Source organism: Limanda limanda, chromosome 13 (assembly GCF_963576545.1).
Source record: "Limanda limanda chromosome 13, fLimLim1.1, whole genome shotgun sequence".
Taxonomy (NCBI): domain Eukaryota; kingdom Metazoa; phylum Chordata; class Actinopteri; order Pleuronectiformes; family Pleuronectidae; genus Limanda; species Limanda limanda.
Window position 1 is genome coordinate 10,948,581 of NC_083648.1, and position 21,013 is coordinate 10,969,593.

Consider the following 21,013-nt stretch of genomic DNA (forward strand, 5'->3'; position numbering starts at 1 on the left):
GCTTGCAGTTACGTGTGAAGTTATTTCTTTCATGCGTATCTGCACTGGTGGAGGAAGATGTCATGTCCTGTTCAAGGAGTACCACCCCCACCCCGCCGCACCCCCACCCCCCCATGGCCCTTTCATAGTAAGTGGTATAATGAAAGGATGGATTGATGATAAAGACAATGGACGGACTAATGGATGGGTGGATGGTATAAATAATGGAAGAAAAGGATCTCTCAGTAGAATGGTATTAATGTAAAAAAAAAAAAATAGGAAGAATAGCTTAGTTAAAGTAATTTCACCACTTAATATAGGTTACGTGAATAATGCTATTTTTAATTGTGCTTTTTTATAGAACAAAATTATATAATTGTTCGCTGTGCTAAAGTGATTGTATAAATCTTACTATGAAAGTATTGTAGGATTGACAATGGCTTAATTTGAACCTTTAAAGTTGAGTCAGTGTATTCTTCTTAGTGAGTAGTAGTAGTAGGGTCATAAAGAGAAACGACTCAACTAACCTACATGTACCTAATCTGAGTACATGTACTTAGTTACAAACACTCCACCAGTACCATGGCTGTATAACAGTAATGTCAGTACTGTTTTGCAGAGAGATTCCTCTAACATTCCTCTTCAGCCCCTCATACAATGACCCTTATGGATATATATTCACCCACGAAGATTTGCCTCCATACTTTCATCCCAGAAAAATTAAACAGTGTTACCCAAAGCAGGCGTCTGTAAAATCGGAGCCAGTAAGCATCGAAACCAGATCTGATGTCTGCCTGAGGGCAGCTCCTCATGCCAGACCAGATTTGATTTGCCAACCATTCACTACCAACTGTCTCATGCACCGAACAGCATGCACGTCCCCCCAACACATACATACACCTGATGGTTTACTCTGATGTGGTTTTTTTTCTTCTTCTTCTTTCAATAGCAGCAGTTTCTCAGCTTGGCGTCTTCACTTCATGCATCCACTTGGCCACGTGCCTGGAGGAGAAGACTGCCATTATTTTCTCACATAGATGATTCTTGTAGATTACATAAATCCATATCTAATTCACACAATAAGGTATGGGGACATTAGAAAATCCTCAGTGTTGTTCATGTCACATACTCATCAAACTCTAGTCTTAAAACAGATACTGAGATGCTGCCGTCTGTAGATATCTATATCTTTTTCTGTTCAGAGACAACTTGACGTCATCACTGGAAATACACAAGCTGAGGGGACTGTGAAAGAAAAACGTCATCTTGATTAAGACAAAGACTCATCCCAGGACAATAGATGAAGAGATATAGGCAAAGCAGCACAGACTGAATACTAGCGTGTGGCTTGTGTGTGTGCGTGTGTGTGTGTGGATTTGAAGTCTTCATTTACCTTCCAGTGTTGGTGGCAGCAGATGGTTTCCACGCTGCTCCCAGTCCCTGCGCTAACACCTCTTCCGGAGCTCAGGGAATAATGGGATTGGTTTAAAAGGAGCACAGCCGACCTTTTAATTAACTACACAGACCATCGTGGCCGAGTTTTAATCACAGAGGAAAAATGATTTTTCGATCCTGGGCTTTAGTTTGTGACCTGGGAAAGACACAAAAGAAGCTAATCAAACTGACACTGTGAGATACACAAAACAGTGTTGCATCAGAGTTTCAGTATAATGTGATGTTGGCTTGAATCACTTGTTTTTCTTCCCCTTCAAAATTCGAGTGTTACGAAAATCCGAATTATATTTAACGCTGTATGTTTTTTAGATTAAAAAACATCCTCAATTATGTATTTTAGCCACAACTGGTCCAAACACTGACGCACTCGTACATCTAAAATAAAACCAAGCAATCAGTCATCGGCCTTCTGATTTCCTTTGTCTCCATGTGACATCAGTCAGTAGTGACATCAGTCACAGTAGCTTGATTTACATCATCACAGGGGACGTTGCAACATGTGCAAGTAGGTGAATGTCTCTGTGAACTTGCTCAATGGGCTAACTGGGGACCGTTAAACACATTTTGGGGGTCATAAGGTGATCAGTTTGGGAATATCTGCCTTAGGGTTAGGGCAGAAAAGGAGAGAGCAGCTACTTAAGGCCTCACAGCCACCAGGGGGCCCCTGTAGTCATACATCATTAGCTGAATTAGAGTTGCCACTGTATTGCTACTGAGACTCTTGTATAATTGGGTCACAAGCAAGAATCATCACATTTGTTTAATCCCAAACTGGCAGCAGTGACATTACCCAGACACAGGCACATTTGTGGATTGAACATGAAAATTATAATGTTAATTAATTTAATATTTACCAGATAAAGAATCTAGTATTTGTTCTAGAATACAATATACAAGTTCTCAACGGGTCCTGCTTCTCAGTAAATCCTTTTCCCAGTGAAATAAAGGAAATGTCGCATCCATTATAAAAGAAATAAAAAAAAAGAGACCTAATCTAGATTTAATTGCAATAATGAAGACAATTATTGAATCTAATGGGCTTCAAATGGATAAGGGTTATAAGTGAAAGCTGCTCTATCCTCTCATAGGCAGGCCCCCCACTGCTCAGGGTCACCCCGTATGTCCGGCCCTGCTTGTGAATAATGAAAGGATGGAGGTGCAGGTAAACAAACATTGTTCCCTCTCTGTCCTTCAGTCTCACTGCGCACACCTCCTCCACCTGCTCTGTGGCAGGTACGTGGCTGTCGTCCACCATCTAGTGGCACAAACTGCACCTGAGTCCATGCACCTGGTGGCCACAGCGTCTCCAACGTGCTGCCAGACCTGTTGCATCCACTTAGAACCATGTGAGGTGGACTCACACGATGCCAATGAACCCTGGTGTGCAGAGCGGCTCCTGTTCTGACGGCAGCCCGCCCGCAGGAGGAGAGGATGCCTGGGATCGTCTCCATCGCGCCTCGCTCCTGTCCCCATGCCTGTTCCTCTGAGCCCCACTCCCCTGGCTCCCCGCCACCCGGCAGTATTTATAGCCATACAGCGGCGAGCATCACTCGAGGAATCCACGCTGAAGCCTCCTCACACCGCCGAACCTGGACCGGGTGAGAGAGGCTGGATTTAAAAAACACCTGGTCCATCTGTGGACGATGGAGGAGCGCGCGTCACATCAAGGTAAATCCGTCTATTTCATTCATTAATCCGTTCAATCAGTTAATTGATATTCTTGCTTCCTGTCGCTGCATTCACCAGTTTAACATCTGAATCATCATCTTTCTATTTCTTTAGTGTGACTGCTGCTCCTCTTGCTCTTGTTTTTTTCTTTTTCACTTGTGCATCAAGATCTGAACTCTTTAATGAGAATAACGTCCCAATTATAACAGAACCTGTTAATGTGAATCTGCAGCTGATGTGCATTGCATGATTATACTCGACGAGCAGCTGCCTGTTGTTCCTGTCCATCTACAATGTATTGCTCTAAGATTCACGAGGAGATCAGAGGCAACATCTACAAATATGAATTTAAAATTTAAAAGCATCTTTAAGCAAGTGTTTCTTCAGGTTTACCTATAGTTGATAAAACATCAGAATTTAGTTCAATAGCCCTGAACTAAATCCTCCTTTGATGAGGATACTGGTCGGATTTGGTTGAAGATTATAGAAACACCTTTATATATATGCAAATATAAAAGCATTATATAGAAATAAATAAGCAGCTTTAGGCAAGTGTTTTTACCCTTTAAAGAAAAACAGAACCTAGTTCAATACTTCTATAAACCCTCTTTTGATGAAGATCAGTCTTGGTCGAAACTAAATTACATAAACACCTCTTCCTTTAACTTCAAATATAAAAGCATCGTATAGAAATATAAAGCGCTCGAAGCTCATGCTTTAACTTGATTGATTAAACAGATAAGGTGTTTACTGCTGCAGGAGGCTCTTATCTGTAAAAAGCTAATTAATCACTGCTGACAACCATGATTAATTTTATTATTTTGCGTTTGAATTGGTGTCATTGATCCTCCATGCACATCATCCTACTCTGTTCATCCTGCTGTTTTCCTTTCTCCGTGTGCCTGTTGATTCAAGTGCCTTGACATTTAATATCCCATCTTCTCTGGCTGGAGAAAATGACTGATACCATTCTAACCTGATGTGCTAAGAGAGAGCGAGTGGCTGGTTGAAGCTGACCTCGCACTCCCTCCTGCCCCCGGCTTTCTTGCTTTTTTGAGGAGCAGAGCTCAGACTCAGACTGGGCTCGGTTCAGATGTGAGGAGCCCTGCTGCTGATGAGTGAGTCACTGTGCCTCTTGCTCCAGCTCTCCCACTCTCAGTCATCGTCCTCTCTGCTCCGGCTCAGTGGAACAAGAGCCTCGTCTCGTCTTGTCTCGCACCGGCTGACCTCAAACTCGCTGCTTCTTCCACCCTCACCGCCTCATCTCCCCAATAAGTCTTCACTTATGCACATCCTATACTGCACAGTTGCAACACCAGCAGATGTATGTTGAGTTGTTTGCAGTATTCTGGAAACAAAGCATGTGACAAAGCAGAGATATTTAAAAAAAAACTGGACCCCTCCTCCTCATTACTTTCGCTATAGACCTGCACCAAGTCTTATTCTGCCTGCTGGTACCATTACTGTTTCTATTCCTGTATGGCTGCCGGTTCAAAGCTTTTGTTCCTCCAGTCTCGCACGGCTGCAAACACAGATCCCACCGGCTCAGGTGATCATTTAGAAAAGTACAGACAAATGGTGGCATTCACTTTGAATTAAATTTACACTGTTTAGAAGGAAAAAGTGGATTTATTTTGTAGGAACTGTTTCTATCCACCCTTTAATACATACATTAATGACATTAAGGCTTAATCCCATTCTAGCTGAGACTGCTTGGCTTGAATGGTTCAGTCGTTAAATACCAGTTCTATAGGGTCACTTGGCTGACAATGTAATTGGCTTTATAGAGATAGAAGACCATGAGTCACAGCCATAGCCGCTCTGTGAAGCTCTAGACTGTGTATGACGCGTCTCTTTGTCTTTGTGAAACCACAATATCCTGGATGAGAATGCTGCCATCTTGCCATCAAGGTCCAACTGAAACACAGGCTCCACCGAGTGTGAGTTAGTCTCTGCTGTCAATCAAGACGTTTCACCAGTGGGATAACAACCACCTAATATAACACAAACCATCTCTGAGAAAAAGGAATTGAATGTGTACTTGGACTTTTTAGTTTGGTCCATGTCCCAACATGGAGGAGGCAGAGTTTATGAGCTATACCACAGGCAGCCACATGGTGGTTAGCGAGACGCATTGGCTTCACTTTTGGAAAGATGTCATATTGTCCATCTTTACTGGCCTATCCAGTCTATGAGTTGTATTGTAGCGCAGCTGAATGAGCTAAATGCTAATATTAACATGCTAACATTCACATTGTGCTTACAAACCAATCTGATAAAACATCATAACACTTACTCATGAAGCCAGATTACAGATACGTTTTGCATCATGTGAGAGGTTCAGTGTGAACAGATATACAGTTTATGATGTGAGCTGATATTCATGAAGGTTGAAAAGGTTTCCCATGTCGAGTTGATGCTGATGAGAGATTTTGACCTGCTGGTGGTACAAACTGGAAAATCAGGGAATCACTTTTGACGTGGAATTCATCGTCTGGGGACAGTGAAGGTCAAATTTCATCCTTCCAACAAAAAGTTAATTGTTCAGAACAAGTAACTTCTATATGCCTTTTATTATCTGTGGAACAAGTTCATGGCAGTCTAATAGTTGCTGAGATAATTCAGTCTGGACCAAATTGGCAGACATCGCCATCCTTAGAGCTACACCACTAGTGGCCAGTAGATTACAGAAGATTACAGACATTATGTCAGTTGTTTTCTGAGCAGTGTCTCATCTACTATTATCTTGCTTACCATTCACTAAACACATACATTTTTCTTTCTAATTTTTCTTTTTTGCAGCACTATGCTGAAGCCACCAACTACCAACCCCTGTCGAGATGTTCACCAGTTCAGACCAGACCCTCTCCCTCACACCCAGCACCCACTCTCCATCCAGCTGTGGTAAAACAAGAGGGACACATGCCCAGTCCTCCCTGTCCCTCCCCGAGCCCGAGGACTGGAAGCCCAGCCCTACTCCGCGTCACGGCCTCGCCCAGGGAGCCCGATCCAGTTCCCTGCAGGTCCCTCATGCCGTCCCCGAGTACCTGGGGCTGCCACCTCGAGCGGCCAGCTGCGATGTGCCTTACGGTCACGATGAGGGCTCGTCTGATCAGGGCTCGGGATCTCTGAGCCCCCATGGTATGCAGCGGCGGCGTGGGGGACTCGTGGAGCAGAAGGACATCATCATGGCTCACCAGGCTCACAAAATCCAGAGCACGCCGCAGGCCCTCAGGAAGGAGTGGGAGTGAGTATAAAAGAGATTCTGAGGCGAAGGAGTCCTTTTTAAATTGTACGTGTAAAGATGCTTAATCTCCACGGGGGAGGATGAAAGTGCCAGGCTAGAAGAAACACATAATGTATTGTAAATGCAGTGAAGGTTTTCAACCTCTTGAACCTGTCTTGTGGGTCCATCACAAAGGCATGCTGGGAAGTCAGAGAGAGTCAATAGACCTTTTTCATGGCAGACATTCTGACTTGTCAAAGCAGAGAAAGCTCAGTATCAACATGAATGTCGCAGTAAACCTTGCATACTAAAGGACTGGAAATGGAATCCAGCCAACACATGTTGACATCTGTGCCTCTCCTTCTATGATGTGTCAAACAATCGGTCATGAAAATGTACGATAGGAGTGCGACAGCCTATAGCTTCAATAATATACTGAGCACATAACTGCTTCTTTAAAGCTGCACTGATCAATATTTTGGATTAGGTGGATATGTGTGAATGTGTCCTTCATATTGACCAGTCCACAGTTAATTACCACAAACTCTGCAGTTCCCTTTAGATTTACTGAGCAATCTTACGTACGCTTTGCTTCAGCAGTGGGTGTGACCGGTGCTTGTGGCCCCAAGTGGTCAAAACATGTATGACACAGCTTTAAAGAAAAAAAGGTTAAAGAAGACCTGTGGAGTGATTTGTAAACAAATCAGCAGATTCTTAGTTTCTCACCAAACACCTTGTAGCTCCTTTAGGACTAATAGAAGCTTTAAATACATTTTTTCTTGATAAAATAATTTTCTGAAGAGCATTTTGGAAAAATTTTAAACCTAACTTTTTACATCCATGTTCACTAGTGAGCAATTTTCTTCTTCTTTGCCTTTGTTGGCTCGGTTCTACATACTTTGTTGTGTTACTACCACCGACTGTTGATCAGCCGAATAAAGTGGAACCATCGAAACCAGGCCACACTCCTAAAATCGTATTAGTAATGGTCAGAAACTCTGCAGGGGAGCATTGTTAACACAAGGGTTCAAATGATGAACCTTTACAGTATGAAACTCAACACTTTTAACTTGTTGCTTAGCTACAAAGTGCTTATTACAAAGGGTGCTCCATACAAGCAGCATGCAGATACAGGGCTTTTGTCACAAGCATTGTTATCGTTCCACCAATGAATCACCAAATCCTTTCCCACTGCTTTCGTCAGCTGATCAGATGTTTTTTCTTGTTTTTTTTGTCCCTGCCTGTGTAACATTGTTGGTTTACTGAAATCAGATGCCGGATAGCGTTGTTAATGACGGGGCTGAGGGTGCTTGCTTGTGAACTTCTCAACTCCGGCGTCACATTGCTCTGAATATCTGCTTTCCACCACTTGAATGTGGAGTGGTACTCCATCAGCATGACCCCCCGAACCCACCAACCCTTCCTCTTCCTCCTCCTCATCTGTCCATCCATCCTCTGATCCCTCTTTACTCTACTGTACCTCCACCACCCACTACAGGTCCACTTAACTGGTGTACTGTCATCCTCTCTTATGGTTTCCATCTTTTCCTCACATGTACAGTTACACATACAGCATTAATCTAACATGTACATGATTTACTTTTTTATTTTCAGCCATTAAATGTCACCACAATGAGCATCTATGGCATATAATAAGCTGAAATGTGAAAAATTTGACCTAACATTGAGCAAAACACTGATCTCAAAATACTCCTGTACATGCACTGTGGTTGTTTGTCCATTAGGGGGTGCTAGGGACTCAGAGTAGAGGATCAGCAGCGAGGCAGCAGATGATGCCTGTAGAGCTGCAGCAGAGTTGGATATTGTTGAATTTGTCCTCAAATGTTAAATGGATTTTATGGTGACAAATTTAATATTGAGGAAAATTGTCAGACTTAAGGGTTTGAGGTTCAGAAAAATAAAAAAATAACATTTCTGCATGATTGAAAAAGCATTTTTTATATCACTCTCGAACTTTTCCTTGAGGTCCATCTGTAGCTGCTCAACATTTGGAGCTTGTTCGGTGCCGGTTCGGGCGATTGCTCTGAAAACCACAACCAGATGCAGATAGGTAAACTGGCACAGATCTTCTGTGCTGTAAGCAGCGGTTATTGGTCGAATCAAACTCACATAACTCAGAACTAGAGGATGTCTGTTGCTAGGGAACAGAGAGAAAAATAAAATGCTAAAACCACTCCAGTCAGTGTTGGGTGAAAGCCTGTCTGCAATTATATAAACGCTCTTCAGAGTCCTGGCACAAAGTACACCCATTAACGTTTAACTCACAGCGCGTGTCACCTGCAGCCTCGCTTCAGCTATCTTCTCCTGATGCTTGTGTTTCTAAAGATGTTGGTTCTTTTCTGCTGGACCAAGGACATTAAAATTCAAGCTGCTGTGCTCCACCACGTCTGTTTTTCAGTGCCCCTTTGTACATTTAATCCGCTAATCATGACCCTTTCTGCTCGAGATCTGCTCCCTCAAAGTTTGCTCAGGCCTTGGAAAATTGATACGAGCCGTTCTTGCTGTTTCTGCTGACAGTTTACACAAAGCTATTTTCAGAAACCCTTTGAGTAGGCAGCCGAACAAAAGCCGAACAAAAGCAAAACTACATCTGGTCATCTGTGCGGTGCAGTGGGTCATCAGTGCTGTGACGTAAAGTAGGAGATGTGTGATGACCTTGTGTGTGTGTGTGTGTGTGTGTTTGTGTGTGTGTGTGTTGGGAGAACCACATCTCTGTAGGAAGAGGTTGCTCCTTTGTGCAACATGGCTTTTGTTGGCAGAAATGAAAAGAACGGAGCAGGAAAGCAAGAGAGAGAGAGCTATGTCGCTATGGAAACAACAGCAAAGAGAGAGATGGAAAATATGAAACCGAATGTTTGCAGAGATGGACCAATATTTATGTGGAGTTTTTATTTTTAAGCGTTGTTATGTAAGACTGAACGAGAGATACCACTGCACAGACACTCGTGTTGACTCCCAGCAAACTGCACACATGACGTGCTGATTGAAAACCTGCTGCTATTTTTAAACCATCCTCCACTCAATAGGTCATTGTTGCCTTTTTGTCGCTCTCCTGCTTTGCATGAAGTGACACTCCCGCCTGCTTCATGCACATTAGCAGAATCATGGCATGGGGTTTCTGGAGCTCGGCTTGGGACTTATTCATAGATCCTGTTAATTTTTTTTCTCCCTACCGTCTCCCCCAGACTTTGACTTGTTTGCCAAGTATGAATTTGTCACTCTCTCTTGGATCGCAATCACAACCCCCCCCCCCCCCCCCCACTGCCCGTCTGTGCGTCACATACCTGCACTAGTGGAGTCTAGTGACATCTTATGATCTGGACTGAAGCTGCAATGGTGTGTTTTAAATGTGAAAAACAGCAGCTTTATGCATTTAAAAGAAACAAGCCCCCACCCCTGGCTGAAGGATATCAGGTCCGTGGGGGCTGAAGTGGTCATCCTCGGGAAGGCAGTGGGGAAGGGAGAGAGCAGCAGATGGAGCGAGAGAGCCCAGTTGCCTAATGAGGTCTCACTTGTGGCACGGAGTGAGAGAAAGACCCGGCTTTCTTCTCCTCTCCCTCAAAAAGGGAGCAGCCCTCAGATCTATTTCATGCTCTATTTTTACTCCAGACTTTTACTCCAATATTAGAACAATGGCCTAGTTTTAAATGTTTTAATAGTGCAAGTCTGTCTGGATGGATATGAAATGTAAAATATGACACTGGCTGTGGAGGAAAATCAGTCGAACTCATTCAGACGGAGCTAAAGGTTATTTTTTCAATTTTCTTGCCTTGTCTCAAACTTGTTGCCTGTTCTCACTATCCCTTCTTCTTTGATGTAGTGTTAAATGGATTCCACTGCCCTTTATCTTTCCACAGCACCCACAAACATCTTTATGTAATTGCTCTTTGAATCACATACCCACACAGCCTTCTGTATATAGGCTATATTGTCTTTTATTTATTTATTTTTTTAAAGGGAAAAGGTATTTGTTCATCACCAGCAAACTCTAATTGCTATGGTAACAAAACACATGTCCCTCCTCTCCACCAGCTTTCATTCAGATGCATTTTTTTCAAATCGCCATCGTGAAATGTTGTACAGTGGGAGGAGGGAGGAGGGAGGGAGTGGGGGTCTGCCGCCGCTTATGCGTGATCATTTCTCCTCTCCCCCAGCAGGTGATGATTGTAAGATTCCCGCAATTGTCTCGTACAACATTTACGCACTGATCGGAGAAGAGCTTCGTGCGTTTTTAATTTTTTTAAGAATCAGGTTCAGACCCGGGGCTTGTTTTTTTTAAGTTTACCGGATCGAGAAGATGCGTAAAGTTTGCGAACACTTCCCTCGGATCTCAGCGTGTGTTGAGATATTGGTGGCAGATATTGATGACGCTGCTGCCGGTTTGTCAGATCAGATTCCAAATGAGCTTGGATGTTGATAGAAAATTGTGAGATAGGAACTCGGTGGATCTTCTTTTCTTTCTTTTTTCGAGTATAGAACGCGTGCGTAAAAGTTACCCGGAGCTGATTGTAACGCGCAGTTAGACCGATGGGATCACAGAGATGCTGCTGAGTGTTTGCAGTCGTTTTCATCCTGAAATATAAGCCTGCAGCTGAATGATCTGATTCCCCTTGTGGATGTGGAGCTATACGAATTGGCAACTTTTTGGGGAGGAATCTTGGCACTCGAAAAGCTGTGAGAGGATCGAAGGTGGACCCTTTTACGCACAGATCCAGTTCTCATTATTTAGAAGTCTTCCTGTGGTGACAACTGACTAAAGCCGAGCGCCTCCTCGTCCTCGTCTCTTTGTAGAATGGCTCGGTTCGGAGACGAGTCCGCGGCCACCACGATGGACTCCGGGGACGGGGACATGGAGCAAGGCGGGGACCCCCAGGACCCGGAGGCGGTTCTGTCGGCTTCCGTGAAACAAGCCAAGGCGCAGCGGGCCCGGACCATGGCTATGTACAACCCGGTCCCCCACCGGCAGAACTGCCTCACCGTCAACAGGTCGCTCTTCATCTTCGCAGAGAACAACATCATCAGGAAATACGCGAGGAAGATCATTGAGTGGCCATATCCTTTCTATGAAAAACACCAGTTATATGTGAGCCCCTCATGGTCGTAAGTTACGTGTATGTGTGTGTGTGTGTGTGTGTGTGTGTGTGTGTGTGTGTGTGTGTGTGTGTGTGTGTGTCTTTGTCAGTTCAGCACCATGGACAGTGACAGGCAGCATGTGACCGGTTGTTTCTCCTGAATCTCTAAAGAAGTTCAATCTAAAGTGCATTTTCAGTATTATTACAATAATATAACATTAATGTTTTTCAGGGTCTTTTCTAAAGCTGCCTTGCCTCCTACTTGTTTACATCACCTATTTGCATTATCATGATTTCCAGTCATTGATTAAATCACCATCTTCCTCAATATCTTACTCCATCCACATGGTTGATTTTAATCTCTTCTGTAACTTGCCCTGGTTCTATTCATCGGCGGGCTCCATGTGCTCCGGTGCTGGCAGCAGACAGAGAGTTAGCATGTGGTGATCATTAGAAGCAGAGCTGCATGCTGTGGGGGTGGCATGTAGGCACATCTCCTCTCCCTTAGTGCTCATTGGAATATGAACCCGGCCATGAGTAGGTGTCAGTTCAAATCCAGCAGGCAGCTCTCCTCTGCTTCCTGCTGCAGCATCGACCAACACTCTTCTTTTTATAGTGAACTTGAACTGAGCCGACAAAGATGATCAGGGAAGTTAATGTTCAAAGCAAATCAATATAAAGTTCAATCACAATCTCTGATTTCATTCAAATCCAGCAGTGCTACTCATTTACCCACAGGATCATTTGTGGACTTGCAGACAAACTGTGTGCATGTTTCAATGTTTTCATAGCAAATACCAGCTCAATAACATCCCTCAGTTGCCATATCTACCCACTGCTCCTCCTGTCTTACACCCCCTCCAGTGCAGCATGCCAGTCTCCCAGTGTTACCTAACCACAGGCTCTGCGGGTGTGTGGGAGTGGGGGCTACAGTGGTCAAGACTAGCTGGCCACTGGCAGCGCAGAAATGTGACTGTCGGTATCATCGAGGCAGAGGCATGTGGGAGAGAGCTGGGCAGTAGAGCTGCGGCGGATCGTGGGCTGTAAAAGCAACACATGTCAGAGTATCGACCGGGTGAGGCCCGGATATTTGCAGAGTGTCCAGGCTCCGAGGCTGCAAGTTAAAAAACGATTCATATGAATTCACAGCGATAGTCTTTGACTGTGTGTTGCTGCACAAATCCATTGAACAACTTCCACAACTTTAGCAGTTGTCTGTTCTCTCCATCTCTGTACCAGCTTCCCTGTGAGTTATACTAACACAATGTGTGTAATGAAGCAGAAACAATGAGATATAATTCATTAATTAACAAAAAATTATACTTTGCAACTATTTAAATGTTCTGGTAGTTTCAAATAGATGTTTTATTAAGCAGCTTACTTCACATACAGATGGAAATAAAACTAATCAGTCGTCGACCGAAAATTCATATTTTGAGAACCATTTCAGCCACTTTTCAAACAAGAACGCTTAATAATTAATAATGACATTATTTGCTGCTTTTCTTGAATCTTATAGATTGTTGGTTATACAAAATGAGATATTTAAAAAACGTCTCATTTGGCATTAGGAACTTGTGTTTGAAGCTTTATTCGCTCTTTTAAACCTATGATGGAGAAAGTGGCAGATTCATCAATAATGAAAGTGATCAGTTGTAGTCGTGTTGCCTCAAGTATCTTATGTTATATCGCATTCAGTCAAAATGTAAAAACCACAGAAACAATCATATTGTTCTGAAAAAAATGTTAGTCAATTGCTGCGTGGTGGCAGGCTTAGAAAAATGAATAAAACAGCAGCACTGTGTGAAAGATGGTTAACAGCAGTGTGTGTCCTACAACACTCGAAAACACACACAATGCATAATAATCTGTTTGCATGGTAATGGGTTGTAATAGAAGTAACAGTGTGGAACATTTCTCATTTCCCACTTTCCATCGTTCTCTTTTCAACTGCTTTCAATGGCAGGAGTGGACCTGTCAGTGTGAGGCAGTGTCGGTCCCAGAGGAACCATCAGAGCTCTCCTCTGTGAGTCACTGACCCCGTTTCACTGGAGCCAGGAAAATTAATAACAGGGAGCAGCTGCCTCATGGGAACTCCGAGGGACTGAAAGTCACAAGCACACACTAGTGTCAAGGGCCAATGCACGTACACACACACACACACACACACACACACACGCACACACACACAAATATACAGATGTTTCTTTTAAAGTTAAATAGTATGAAGAAGGTGGAGAAACCAGGCAGAAATAATGTTAAGTGTATCGATAAGTTTCCAGAACTAACTTTAAACGGTTTTCAGCCACAGAAAACATTCAGACACTTGTGTTCTGAACATGAAGTATAACATCTCTAATGATTAATTAATTAATAGAAAATTATTATTCTTTTCACCCCGGTCAGATTGTTTGTTTGTTAGTTGGTACTACATGGAAGTTTTTCATACAAGGACAAGGACATGGACGCAGACCACATACTGTGTTGCCCACTTTGGACAGTGGAAAGAGCTCTGAGAACAGTTTAATGTAGTTTGTGTTGTAAGACCAGGACGACCAAGGTGACTTCTCTTGCTCACCTCACTCTCTCTCTTGTTCCCTCTCTAACCTGCTCTCTCTCTCTCTCTCTCTCTCTTGAAAATGAAAAGCACTTTTAAAAAGCTGGTTGCCATGGATACTGCAATCTCTCTTACAGATTGCTTCCAGTGCCAGAGAATATGAGCCGTGCTATAATTCATTTGTCATGTCATCATTCATGCATCTATGTTTTTTCCTAAATCCACTGAAGCATGCACACACACACAAACACACACACGTACTTTGATATATTTATGCAATTTAAAAAAAGTAAATAACAGTTATAGTCATCAGTGTATTGAACATGTAAAGCTTGTATTATATTATGGGACTTATTCCTGTAAAGATGAACTGTATTTAAGTTGCCTCATCCCTGTAACACTGGCCTCCAAAAAATACATTTGAGCTGTTTTATGTCTTTATATGTTTGCTTTGTTTGTTCTTTTGTGCCTCTTGTGTTTTGCAAAAAATACTCTCCTTAACTCTGCCGCCTTTACACCATTCGAGTACATGATCCTGGCCACCATCACTGCCAACTGTGTCGTCCTGGCCTTGGAGCAGCACCTCCCAGGAGAGGATAAAACCCCCATGGCAAAAAGACTGGTGAGAACAAGATCTGTTTTTTATCACAACCTCAACACACAAACAGGTTTCGTGCTATTAAATGCAGAACTAGCAAACTTACAGTAAAGGGCAGAAAATCTTCATAAAAACATTCTGAATGGAGGACTTTTACAAGGATTTATGTACTTCTCCCATCACTGTATACCTCAGATGTAATCTATCATGGCATTGTCTGAATGTATTTTCAACTGCAGCACATACAAGTAAACATTGAGTCTATACTGGACCCCAATGTTTGCAAAACACATCTTAGCCTGTAGTTGTTAGAATATGGCCCTATGGTTCATGGCTATACGAATATTAGTTTTTAGATCAGTTGAGCTTCTCATCCCTACAGCCTCTAACCTGTTGCTTTATTAGTCCTACTTTCCATCCTGCTCCATTTCTCCCACAGGAGAAGACAGAGCCGTACTTTATTGGGATCTTCTGCTTCGAGGCGGGGATCAAGCTGGTGGCCCTCGGTTTTGTTTTCCATAAAGGTTCCTACCTGAGGAACGGCTGGAACGTCATGGACTTCATAGTCGTGCTCAGTGGGTGAGTGACATCAGCGGATAGGTTTTCAACACCTGGCTTTTCACAAGTCCTTTAAGAGTGTGTACATATATATATATATATATATATATTTTTTTATTATAAAAGATGCTTATAAGTTTAAATGCTGAATTTTTAGGGGACTAATTCAAAAACTGTCACAACCGGAAACCGGCAAGGAGCAAATTACACATGAGGACAGATTCCAAAAAGTCTTGAATTTGACAGACAGGATGTCACAATTGTAAAGCATGTGACAAACAGGTGAAACAAGTCAAGGCAATAATCAAAACTGGAGGGAAACACCCAAAGGCAGGCAGGAAATCATATGAAGGACATCCGGACTTCAAAATAAAACCAGGAAACACAGAACTCATGAAGAAAAGTGGTAAACCCAAATCCCAAATCTTTATCTCAGAGCCACAACTGAGAGCTCAGGCCAAAGTCCAACAAAAGATTAATCAAACGTCCACAACCCAAAAACATCTTGACAAGTCTCAAAACAACAGTCCAAAAAGTCTCATGTCACCCAGTGCAACAATGTGTCTCTTTGATTTGTTTAATGGTTTTATAGACAACAAATCATTGTTTCATTTGTTGACAGGAGAAATAACGGACATTGTGAGCCTGATCATTACGAACTCACATCAGAAATAAAAGATTGTAGTTGAAGGTTTGCAAAGTAGCATTTAAATATTAAAATTCTAAATATAACAAAGTGGGTATGTGTGTGTGTGTTTGTGTGTGTGTATGTGTGTGTGTGTGTGTGTGTTTGTGTGTGTGTGCGCCTCCTCTCTTTTAATTTTGAATTTGGTTGAACTCCATGATGAATTACAAACTCCACTGCTTGTATGAGAGAGTGGGGAAAAAAAAGTTTTAAATTATTGCTCAGCAACTGGTTCTGCAATTAGTTTTGACAGCATTCATTTTCAGTTTACCACGCGGCAACTAGTGAACCAAATGATTAATTTCAGACGCTGATTGTCGAGTTATGTTGGCGCATTCATGCGTGCGGCTCCGCTTGTGTCGGCGCTTATCCATATTTTTCCATGCACGTACTGCGGTTTACAGGATTCCAATCCCGACATGTTGTACCTGATGACGTTGCAGCTCGATGGTTAGCTATGGTTGACCCTATTGGCCGGTCTGTACGTCGCTGTGATTTGTCCTTTACAAACATGTATATTCATGTGCTACAATCATCTGCAGGAAGACAAAACATAAATGCAAGGGAAATGTGTGTTTCCATGGCGCAGTCAGGCTTTGCAGTCAGCAATAGGTGGGCGGATAAGTGGATTGGCACTTGTGTCTAAAACCTGCTTCAGTTGGCCCCCAGGACCTCTGTGAATTAAATGTGAATGCAGCGCTGGAGATGTTATGCAAAGAGAGAGAGAGAGGGAGAGAGAGAGAGAGAGAGAGAGAGAGAGAGAGAGAGAGAGAGAGAGAGAGAGAGAGAGAGAGAGAGAGAGAGAGAGAGAGAGAGAGAGAGAGAGAAAAGAAGGGATGAAACGAGGGGAGGAAGGAGAAGGTAGAGCCAAAACAAAGAACAAACGTAATGAGCAGCTTCGTTTGTTCCCTGTAAGATTGGATTTATTGAAATAATTGTGCAGGAGTTAAGCATTGTTACCAGTGGTGAGCTGTTCATGGCTAAGTGTACAGTATTCAGGATTGCGGGAGGATTGCTGTCGGCATGTTGACATCTCATATCAACCTGACACCCACATCCTTCTCTCTATCTGTATCCTTTTCTCTGCATCTCTTATTTCTTTCCGTCTCGCTGTCTCTCGATCTGCCTGTTACATAAAAGGCACATAAGCATTTACAGACCAGTTAGTGTCGAGGTCACACATTTCTTTCTGCTGCAAACAGAAATTTGGGGCTAATAATCAGGAATGGGATGAAATGAGATGACAGTTTTGTGAGGTTTTTAGAGCTGTGAGTGAAATCTGATTTAAGCTCCCTCACCATGTGGAAGAACGGTTTGAAGCGATAAACATTTATTCATATCTATATTATTCATATCTATTTTTCTATTTTCATATCTTATTTCTATATTTCATCACCTCTTTTACACCAGAAAGTTAGCAGGTATGAGTAATGTTTTTAAACAGAGCTAAACCCCCAAAAAGCAGATTGACCCCTTCCCCATTGCCTGTGGGGGAGTCTGCATTTCTGTTTGAAAGAATCTCAGAATCGGAGAAGCTCTCTCACCTCGCTGTCTTGCCAGTGTTGCATCTTGCACTATACCTATGAAAGATGTACAAAAATAAAAATAAAGTAGACAAACGTTTAGAGCAGGGGTGTCAAACATACGGCCCGCGGGCCGGATACGGCCCGCCAGGGGGTCCAGCTTGGCCCGCCGGATGCAAGGCTTGCTCGAAATTAAAAAAAAAATAAATAATAATAATAATTTTTTTTTTTTTTTTTTAATTTTAAATAATAAAAAAAAAAAAAATCAAAACCGCCAACCAAGTTGAAAATAACGTATGATGAAGCCTGCCTTGCTCTTGGGTTCACAGTGAATGAAGGGGGGGATGAGGAGAGACTAGTGTATATTTTAGGTCTGAAAACTCTGGCAGCTGACAGTATAAGACCCAACAAATTAAGAAGACACTTAGAAACATTACACCCCAGTCACATGCATGTGTTATTTTTGGTTGAACTTCATCATCGTTGTAACAAAGTGATTCTAATTTAATTTATTGTTTCTCTTTTTTTGAAAAAGTACAGATTGATGGAGGAATGTAGTGATAAATAGCACCAAAAGTACTTCAATAAGGTTGAATTTAAGCCAAGTGGAAACAGCTTAACAAAAAAATAAAGCCTGTTTTAATATATCTGTTTCCTACCATTATTGTTGTGGAAATCGTTGTTAATGATTATTGCGAGAAATAATTTAAATTGATGTGATAAGACATTCTCTTCACATATATTATTATTATTATTAAAATGTGATCTTTGCAACTTTCTTATTCAGGAAGTTTGTATCAAACAAGTAGCCCTTCGTACTACTCAGTACCTTCGAAGTAGTTCTCAGTTTCAAAAAGGTTGGTGACCCCTGCCATAGACCATCGGTTCCCAAACTGGAGTACGGGGTACGCAAAGTGGTTCAGGGGGTACGCAGTGGTGTGCACGGAGCCCCGGGGGGCTGGAATCCCACCTCAGCCGGCGCGCGCCTGCCCTCACCTTTCACTTTCAATGCGTGTGATAGACTCCTAGGTCCGTGTTCCAAGAAGGGTCCGACGCAACGTAATCCAGGGCAGAGGGGTGTGGTGGCGGCGGTGACAAAAAAGGGGGGGGTACGAGGCTATTATGCTATGATTTTACTGGTCTGGCCCACTTGAGATCAAAGTGGGCAGTATGTGGCCCCATAACAAAAATGAGTTTGACACCCCTGGTTTAGAGCTATTTACCCGCCAACGCCCGGAAGTTCAAGGCAAATTAGAAAAGGTGCAGCGTGAATTTTTGGACCGCCAAAATAATGTAGAACAGGAGGAAATTAGCTTGTTCAACATGGTGTTTCCATCGCTGACTATCATTGCCAGAGCAGTAAAAACTCATGTCTACTGCAAAGTCATTGCACCCGGGAGCAAATGCTGATTGTATCCATTCCCATTGCACACAAAAGATGTTTTTTTTTAACAGTGTAAAAGGGGCTTCATGGTGGTATATAGAGTCCAGAGAGGTAATGGCTAGTGAGCTATAGTATGGACTCATCTCAGACCTTAATTTTTCCACATTTAGTATAAAAGCATGTTGAAAAGAAAGCAGTTCAGCTCAAAATGTGGCTGTTTCTGCTGCTTCTGTGAACTCGGATATTCAAGTTCAGTTCTTCTGATACAACGGATCGTGTCACTCACTGTGTGAAAAGCACCAAGTCGTCACTGTGCAGGCCACAGAGCATCTTGTCCAATTCCAGTCACAGCTGGAATCTGTAACTGACGACCTGGTTTCCTGCCTCCTATCTGACACATTTTCTGGTCGCACATGTGCTGCTTTCCTGTCCCTTCTCACTCAAACACACACACACACACATACATACAAACACACACACACACACACCGACTCTCTCACTCCGGTGGCACAGTACAAGTAAGTCAGACTTAAAAGAAAACACACATGTGTCATATAGAGGCCGGTTGGGAATCAAATCGAGGCCACTGGGCCAGCGCTGGCGGCATTCATTCCATTTCATATTAATGAATTGCCACCAGTGAATCTGCTGGGACGCTGAGCTCAATTAAAATCCTTAATCTGAGCGCAAGTGTGTGTAGCAAAAAACACAGAGTCAAGAACAACTCACCCACACATCAATTTAAATCACTGGGATTCCTAAAATGGTCAATTATATCCTGCGGCAAGCAGATTGGCTCAGGTGGATCTGATGCTTTGATTAGCAATACGATGTCTCCCAGATGACTTTGTGGGTTTGTGTGTTTGTGTGTGTGTGTGTGTTCGTGTGCCCATTACTCCATTTATAAGACTTCAGGTTCAAATCGTTTCCACAGAACCTGATGCCCTCATGTTGTTACTTATGTTCTGATAACTCCCTCATCAGACCTAAGTGATTCTGATCCCAGCTGTAGCTGCACACATACCTCTAGGTGAATGTGTGTGTGTGCGTGTGTGCGTGTGTGTGTGTGTGTGTGAGTGTGTGTGTGTGTCTGTGTGTGTGTGTGTGTGTGTGTGTGTGTGTGTGTGTGTGTGTGTGTGTGTGTGTGTGTGTGTGTGTTTGTTGGTTTCCCATCAGGTGGTGTGACGGAAATTAGCTTTCCCTGTGTTGCCCCCCCGGCTGCTGTCCCTCTTGCAAAGTGTGATATTTAGCTAAAATGGTTGCTCTTTAGACAGAATGAATAATACAACTGGGTGGGAGTTGGGAGTGAATCATTAGCCATCTGGCACAAAGACAGACACACAGGAGTGACAAAAGTCTCACTCTTTTGTGGCGGCCTTCACACGACAAAGCAGTTTGCATCTGCAGCATCAAAAGTGCACACATGGCCGGATAGAGGTCAGGTGGCCAAGGGGCTAAAAAACTAGATGGACCCCAGTTCACCACTCCACTCCATCCCCCGTCTTCTGTACCTGTATGTACCCTAATGCGCTCCTTCCCTTCAAGTACATAGAGCACAGAGCAGAACACAGCAACTTTATAATTACCAAAAGACAAACAGTGCTCCTCAGCTTGATTACTACTGCACAGGCCCAACCAGGGTGAATATTGTGTTTGTCATAATTCGATTAAGCAGATTTTAAGTTCAAAATTCAGGATCCAGTCGTAGATTAATTGCAATTTCATTTCATCATAGTAGTTAGTTTGTTTAATTCACACAGAACAAAAACAAACCACATCATTTAACTACACTTGTTTATATAGTGATATACCATGTGAGAAAAAATTTTTAACAAAATAATTAGGGTGTTGACACAAGATTTTGACACACAGCTGAGATTTGAGGTCTAAAATCAAGTTTCACTGACAGGGTCAAACTCACTCACACCCAAGTGTAAATTAACATATCAGTAGGTCAATGCCCAGGTGTACTGCTGCCTTGCTAACAGACAGAAAGATGTGTGTAGAGGAGAGTAACAGATTTGAGATGCAGTCGACACATCTGAACTTACACTTACACTAAAATAACAAAAAATAATATCAGTTAATATCCCCACTCGTTCAAATATATATATACAAATGTCTCCTAATGTGCCACAACAAAACAAGCATTAGCATTTAAGTTAATGTATTGTACCATATAATTTTCATTTCCGGAAGCTATGGAGGCCGATTGCTTTTAAATGATGTTTCCTATCAAGTGATTTACACACAGCTGAAGAGTTCAGCTAACATTTCTTAAGTTTAA

At 42.7% G+C, this 21,013-nt stretch overlaps 1 protein-coding gene across 1 annotated transcript in view; it reads left to right on the forward strand.

Annotated features, from left to right (window-relative positions):
* Positions 1-5,942: 5,942 nt before the first annotated feature.
* cacna1eb (calcium channel, voltage-dependent, R type, alpha 1E subunit b) overlaps positions 5,943-21,013 on the forward strand; it is a 49,901-nt gene continuing 34,830 nt past the window's right edge. Inside the window, exons 1-4 of the mRNA XM_061083995.1 lie at positions 5,943-6,349; positions 11,141-11,401; positions 14,495-14,600; positions 15,016-15,155. Of these exons, the coding sequence (XP_060939978.1) occupies positions 5,943-6,349; positions 11,141-11,401; positions 14,495-14,600; positions 15,016-15,155 (914 nt within the window). The remainder of the gene's footprint in view (positions 6,350-11,140; positions 11,402-14,494; positions 14,601-15,015; positions 15,156-21,013) is intronic.